Here is a 7,883-nt window from a genome sequence, read left to right as displayed (position 1 = left end):
ATCTGTGGTACCACCTGCTTAGCCTCCCACCACCAGTCCTGGAACTAGCATTCCCCTTTTCTGGGGAACTGCTCCACACAAACACAGATTCCAGGTATGTGATTCCAGGACAGCTTTATGTTGCTACATGTCCCACCTTCCTCACCACAGCTGACTGGCTCTGGGGTCAGATAGTCGTGATCTCTGTCCCTGTGCTTTGTGTTCCTGGCTTAAGGTTAGGTACCCAAGGACCAGCCTGATTTTATTCCAGGACATCGAGGCAGAAGGAAAACATTTTTCCTTGACCCTCAAGAGTCCATGAGGGATTTTTCTTTTTTTTTTTTTTCCTTTTGGAGACCAAGTCTCTCACTCCTGTCGCCCAGGCTGGAATGCAGTGGTGGGATCACGGTTCACTGCAGCCTCGACTTCCTGGGCTTAGGCAATTCTCCCAACTCAGTTTCCTGAGTAGCTGGGACTACAGGTGTGTGCCACCATGCCTATTTTTTTAAATATTTTTTTTTGTAGAGGTGTGTTTCGTCATGTTGTCCAGGATGGACTTGAACTCCTGGATTCCAGCAATCTGCCTGCCTTGGCCTCCCAAAGTGCTGAGATTACAGAGGTAAGCTGCCATGCCTGGCCAATGAGGGATTTTACATTTCACTCTCCAGAAGGAAAAAAAGGAGAAGGATTGAAATACATGTGTGTGTGTGTGTGTGTGTGTGTGTGTGTGTGTGTGTGTGTGTGTGTGTATGGGTACATATATATATATTTGGTGCAGTAAGCAAAAGGAAGAAAGTGTGATAACCCAGAGCTATCTAAACCTCTCCTTTTTCTCATCTGCCTTCCCACTGAGAGGGTGTGTTCTGGAATGCACTCCAGTGCCATAAGCCTACAGGACCCTGTGGGTACAGCCTGTGGTTATCCAGTACCTTCTTTGACTAGCTAATTTGATTAGTTAGAAGAGGCTATCTCCTGTAACAAATGTTCCTAATCTCTTTAGCTTTTAAAGTAAATTTTTATTTTTTGTTTTTATCAAGGCCCAGTGGTGGTGACAATGATGAGGGAACATTCTCCATAAGTTTTCCAAAGTTCCAGGCTCCTTCTCCAAATTGGATATGTCTTATTGTAGGGTCTGTTCTTCTTCACTCGAGACATGGATTGCACAGGGTGTGTCCTATAAACTAGGCCTTATTTGGCCATACATCAGTTATTTTCATATTCCAATAGCCAGAAATCAGTACATGCCCCCATCAAATCACAAGAGTAGCTTGAAAAATATGGTTACTTGTGGACCAAGATGAAAACAAATAAGCTTTGGTGAAGTTATTCTGCCACAGTGAGTTTCTCTAATTGGAAGATTTGAAAAGTACTAGCAAGTTCATTTTGCTGCAGACCTAAGTTTGTTCTTCAGTGAGCTGAGTCCTGTGTCTACTAATTGGTTTTAAATTCAGCAGGGAAGACATGAGGATTAGTTATTGAGTACCTAAAACTGTGAACATACAGGACTTTTCGAAGTAAATTTTAAAAACGGAGTCTTTACTCTGGTGTTTAAGCTTTGATCCTCAAAACACATCTGAAATCACATTCCCTGTCATGTGGAGACATCTCTCCTGCAGAGAGAATTAAACTTCAGGGTGCAGCAGACATGGATGAGCATTTAAAGGGAAGCTGACATTTACCTAGAAGACAGATCTACTAAAGTTTTCCAATGCCAGAGAAATGCCATGCTTTGGGCATTTGGAATAGTTCCTACTCTGCCTGGGAGCTCTATACCTTTATCTCCAAAGGAGATGAGCACTCCCTAATTGACACACTCCACCCTCCTGTTCATGGGAGAATCCTATTGGTCACCCAGACTCACAACTGTGCATTCGATCCATGCTCATCACCGAGGCTAACCCAGTCCTTGATTCCAATCATGAATGGACAAACGTTTTCCAGATATTTAAGGAAAGTGAGGAAGATGCACAAATAAAACTAATTCTGGAGGAGGGAAAAAAGGATATAATACAGGAAACAGAGGAAAACGTTACCAGAACATACTCTCAGAGTTTAAGAAAGACAAGAGGTCTATGAAACGAGAACAAGCTGTCATAGAGGGGAACAATCAGGGGACAGGCGAAAGTCCTTGGACACTAGAAAAGTTACTGCAGAATTGACGTAGCGCAGAGGTCTGATAGTGCCCAGTTCCCCAGGCCGTCCATGCCCATGGAACTCAGCACGCTACCCCACCCCTATCTGTCGGAAGTCCCGCGCGGCTACGCACCAGCCCACATCCGCCCGACGTCGTGCGCCCCTCCCCCCGTAACGGTCTCCACCGCCCACTTCCGGTACCTTCGCAGAGCCTGCGACCACACCACCGCCTGGCCCGGAGGACCCCGCCCTCCGCCAGCCGCCGCAGTCGTCCACCATGGTGGTACTCCGAGGTCCCCGCCGCAACCGCCGCCGCCACTGCCCACGCCGATGTCCCTACCCGCTCCGGGCCCCTGGCGAATCCACCGCTTTTCCCCTCCTCCCCGCGCCCGCGCTGCCTGCCCTGGGCCCGCTGTTGCAGGTGCGACGTTACCACCACCCCTGCTGTGAGGCCGCCATCAACACCCACAACAGCCTGGAGCTCCACGCATCCTATGTGTACCTGTCCATGGTTTTCTACTTCGACCAGGACGACGAGGCCCTGGAGCACTTTGACCGCTACTTCCTGCGCCAGTTGCAGGAGAAAAGGGAGCATGCCCAAGAGCTGATGAGGCTGCAGAACCTGCGCGGTGGCCGCATCTACCTTTATGACATCAGGAAGCCAGAATGCCGAGGCTGGGAGAGCGGGCTCAAGGCCATGGAGTGCGCCTTCCACCTGGAGAAGAGCATCAACCAGAGCCTCCTGGGGCTGCACCAGCTGGCCAAGGAGAACGGTGACCCCCAGCTCTGCGACTTCCTGGAGAACCACTTCCTGAACCAGCAGGCCAAGACCATCAAGGAGCTGGGTGGCTACCTGAGCAACCTGCGCGAGATGGGGGCCCCGGAAGCAGGCCTGGCAGAGTACCTCGTTGACAAGCTCACCCTGGGCGGCAGCCAGAAACACACCTGAGCCCAGACAGGCCCCGCAGCCACGGGGTGCCTTCCCCTGCTCGCGCCACCAGGCGGGGCGTCCATGTTGCCTTTTCAGAACATTCTCTTCATTTTTCTCCTCTCAGTTTGACCGTTGTTAGCAATAAAGTTACCTGTTCTCAAAGCAATAAAGGTGTCCAGCTGATGTGTGTCTGCAGCACTCTCACCTTTTAGGAATCAGGGCACATCCCCATGCAGGTTTAAAGTAGGTATCCAGCAGTCTTTCCATTCAGCTCTGCCCCATCTGTATGCAGCTCAGGATCTGCGGGGGTGGAGGGGAAAGGTATTTTATGGGCCCCTGGAAAACACATTAGCCTTCCCCTTAGAAACTCTGAGGGCATGTGGGATGGGGTGGGGTGAGGTGGGGTAGGGTGGGGTGAGATGTGTGGGGTGGGTGGGGTCGGGTGGGGTGTGCTGTCTTGGGCCATGGTATCTGTAGGTGCATATGCATGGTACGGTGTAAAACATGGTATGGAATTCATCCTAGCGGTTGCCTCTGGAGAAGAAGGGAAGTGAATGAGATTGGGCGGGGATAAAAATAATACAGTCTTTAAATTGACATGAAAAGTTATCTTTTTAAAACATGCAAGTGCTAAGTATTCTTGCTTCTGGGCAGCAAGATGGGGGCTCTGGAGGACAGTATGGCCGAGTACCTCTTTGGCAAGCTCACCTTGAGTGACACGGATAATGGGACTGAGCCTTAGGCTGCCTTCCCCACAGATATGAGGTGACTTCCTGCATATTGCCCTTCAATTGTACCATTTCTTCCATTAAAGCTGGTTAAAAGAACAGCTCAAAAGAAGGACTGAAAAACATAAGGTCAAAGCTGAAGGTCAAATTTGCGATATTGAATATAAAGTAGAATAAATATAAAGTAGAATAAATGCCTCCAAATGTCAAGGCAGTGACTGTCTGCTTTGAAGAATATAGAGGGGTGGCAGAGAGTTGAAGGTGCAGACCAGGTAGAGCCAGTATAACTGATCCAGGTAGGAGACTAGTACAGCTTGAGCTGTGATGGTGGCTGAGGAAATGAAGAGAGGTCGACAAGTTCCAGATGGATTTTCGACAAGGGGAGACAAACTTTACTCATGGACAGGAGGTGAGGAATGGGAGAGGGGGAATATAATGTAAGTTCTGAAGTTTGGACCTGAGCACCTGGGTTGATGATGGTGTTTTTATCTCCCGTGGGGATGGTTGCATGGGTCCCCTGGAGTGGAAGAGCGGGGAATGCATGCCATGTAAAATCAGATTTTTATTAGACATCCAAGTGGAAATGTGAATCAAGGAGTTGCAAAAATGTCACGTTTGGAAGTAGACATATGGGGGACATTTTATAGATGGTATTGAAGTCATGTGATTGGATGGGCTCACCAGAAAGAGACTATAAGGCAGAGTACAAGAAATCTAGTCCAAAGTGCAGGGCAGCTAACATTTAGAGGATGGTTGAGGTGTTTGAACATCCAGAGAGTTGCTGGTCCCACCTTGACCTTTATCTGCCCCAAGTTTGTTAGCTTATTCCCAATGTCTGCCCCAAGCTTACCTCAAAATCATCCTGTTCCTGGGAAGCTCAGTGTGGCCTCTGGTTTCTCCTTTCAAGATATAGAGAAAAGTTCGCCTTTTACCTTTTCTTAATGGCTATGGATAGAAAGGTATTATTTCTAGTAAGAAGAAGTTTCCATATGGAAATGATACACCTGTTTCTCTAAGATTTTTTTCTTGTTCCCCTTTAAAAACTCTTCTCCTCTCTCAGTCCACTCTCTATTTGACCAAAGGAAACCTCCATCCATGTAAACCATAATGTTGTCCATGTCTGTTGAAAAATACTTAAAACATCTTTTTTCTGTGCCACAAAAGAAAGTTACAAAGCAACAAGAAACAAAAAAATCTTGTTTCTTTTGTGGGCTAGAAAGGTAAAAGTCAAAAATTTACAGACTGTATACTTTAGTCAGAGGCACGTGGGTAGTTCGCATCATTTTAAAGTTAGTGGATTGTTTTGGGCACTGTATTAGTCCATTTTTCATGCTGCTGATAAAGACATACCTAAGACTGGGCAATTTACAAAAGAAAGAGGTTTAATGGACTTACAGTTCCACGTGGCTGGGGAAGCCTCACAATCATGGTGGAAGGTGAAAAGTAGTCTCACATGGCGGCAGACAAGAGAAGAGAATGAGAGCCAAGCAAAACGGGTTTCCCCTTATCAAACCATCAGATCTTGTGAGACTTACTCACTACTGGTAGGACAGTATGGGGGAAACCGCCCCAGTGATTCAATTATCTCCCACTGGGTCCCTCCCACAAAATGTGGGAATAATGACAGTACAATTCAAGAGGAGATATAGGTGGGGACACAGTCAAACCATATAAGCATTTATTAAGATATGAACAAGTTTAGCAGTGCAATAATTATCTTCCACATTTCCATATGAGTGCACTTTAACACTTTTCTTAAAAATTAGGATTCTGGCACTTTGAGTTCAGTTTACAGAAAATGCTTTCGCCTTTTTATACATCTTTGTCAAACTTGGTCTTCTCACTGCATCTCTTTCGCTGCCTATTGTAAGGACTTCTGAGTTCTCTAACTTCGTCTCAGTATTACCTATTGAAATATATGTGTCCGTTGACTGTTCTCCTGTGGATATGAGAAAGAACAGAGCAAGCATTAATTTTTGAGTGTTTCAAACTTTAAGTTGACTGAGGGGACTTCTTAATTTTCTGTTTTGGAGAGAAAATTTGGTGTAGTGTTTTCTTAATCTCAGATTGCCTGGGTTCAAATCCCATCTTAGCCACTCATTTTGGGTAAACTTGGGTAATTTGTTTAACTTTTCTGTGCCTCAGTTTCTCCATATGTAACATAGGGATAATAAAAGCATTAACCCCATTGGGTTGTTGAGATTAAATGAGTTAATATATGTAAATCACTTAGAGCAATGCCTGGCACAGTGTATGTTCACTATGTGGTACCCATGATTTATCACCATTATTATCCTCTACTCTTTTAACTTTTATTTAGGTTCAAGAGAACAAGTGCAGGTTTTTATATAGGTAAACTGCTGTCATGGGGGGTTGTTGTATAGATTATTTCATCACCCAGGTACTAAGCCGTGTACCCAATAGTTATTTTTTTTTGTTCCTCTCCCTCTTTCCACCCTCCACCCTCAGGTAGGCCCCAGTGTCTGTTGTTCCCTTCTTTGAGTCCACGTGTTCTCATTTAGCTCCCACTTATAAGTGAGAACATGTGGTATTTGATTTTCTGTCCCTGCATTAGTTTGATAAAGACAATGGGCTGGAAGCCATCATCTTCTACCCTTATGTTTCTTTGTGGTCTTAATGCTTTGGGAAAATACTTCACTTCTACACTTTGCCACTGGGGGTCTCTCTTGCATGTCTAGTAACCAAGTTGCCCTGCATACTGAGAAGGAAAAACCCTTAGAAGCTGGTTTGGTTGTCAGGTGTCTCCAGGACTCAGGAGGGTACATGGCTGTTTTCGCTACCCCCCACACCTCAGTCCCAAGACAGGAGGAAGGTTGTGCTGTGACAACTTTCCGTGCTATTCCCCGCCCCCGCCCATTCTATCTCAACCAGCTTTCCCTTGAATTCACTCCTAGAACACTGCACTTGTTCTTCCCAAACCCAGGTTGCCTGAGTCTCCTGTTTCCATCCTGAACTTCCTCCTACTCTTCAGAGGTGGACAAGAGCAACAGGATGAAGTGCTCACCCTGATCCCCACCTTCGTCTGGATGTTTGGAGCTGAAAAGGAGAGGAATGGCTGGGTGGGCGTTGGGGGGAGAATGAGAAAAAGGGAACACATTAGGGCCACTGATAACATAACTAAAATCGACATATCATCATGAGCTTTGGCATAGAGGCTCTCAAGCTTTGCTGCACATCCAAATCACCTGCAGAGCTTTTGAAAATCTCAATGTCCAGGCAGCATCCCAGACCAAAGACATAAGCCTCTGGGGCAGGGCCTGGGCATGCCAGGCATTGAAAACCAGCACTAGCATCTGGCTGCTCAAAGTGTGCTCTGTGGACCAGCAGCATCAATTTAAACTGAGAACTTGCTAACAATGCAAAATTTCAAGCCACACCCCAGGGCTACGGAATAAGCATCTACATTTTAACAAGACTCTGGGTGATCAATTTGCACACCGGAATTTGAGAAGCACTCTTTAGCACCCTGGTTGCCAAATATGGCTGCACCTTGAAATCACCTAGATAACCTGAAAATAATACTAATGCCTGGGCTTAATCAATGTGCTCAGCTATGGAGAGTGAGAAAAAATAAAAGGAAAAATAAAAAGACAAATAGATGCTAAAGAAAGGTGAAAAGTTTAGAATATTTGGTAGCTTTAGGTGAATTCAGGGTTGCGGCAAGTTACCATAAACATGGATTGGCAAAGACTTTCTATAAAGAATGAGATAATAAATGTTTTAGGCTTTGCAGCTACTGCAAAAGACCTCTGTCTCAACTACAAACTCTCCTGCTGGAGTGAAAAAGTAGTGACAAACAGTGGGTAATTGCATGGGGTGGCTTGAATGTTTGGGGCTGAAAACATTGAACAATGCCTGACTAGCCTTTTTGATGGATTCTTCATAATCACATATTCATCACAGAGGCTGTTTAAATCAATGTGCTCAGCTATACCCTCATGTAAGTACTAGACCAAATATGATAAAAACTTACTGTAACATCAACAATTATTGACTCAACAATCATTGATCTCTGTCTCACACACACACTAGCTTTTATCTATTTTTTTGTTTATCACAAACGGGTTTGTTGTATAGCATGGGCTGGCAAA

The 7,883-nt window shown here is 45.6% G+C and overlaps 1 protein-coding gene across 1 annotated transcript; it reads left to right on the top strand.

The window, feature by feature from the left end:
- The first annotated feature begins 2,291 nt into the window (after positions 1-2,291).
- On the top strand, positions 2,292-3,265 carry LOC100582851 (ferritin heavy polypeptide-like 17). The gene has a single exon (XM_012498820.2). It carries the CDS (start codon positions 2,390-2,392, stop codon positions 3,059-3,061), a length of 672 nt encoding a protein of 223 aa, XP_012354274.2. The 5' UTR covers positions 2,292-2,389; the 3' UTR covers positions 3,062-3,265.
- Positions 3,266-7,883: the final 4,618 nt, after the last annotated feature.

The sequence above is a fragment of the Nomascus leucogenys genome, chromosome X, assembly GCF_006542625.1.
Source record: "Nomascus leucogenys isolate Asia chromosome X, Asia_NLE_v1, whole genome shotgun sequence".
Taxonomy (NCBI): Eukaryota; Metazoa; Chordata; class Mammalia; order Primates; family Hylobatidae; genus Nomascus; species Nomascus leucogenys.
This window is presented reverse-complemented; position numbering and strand designations above follow the sequence as displayed.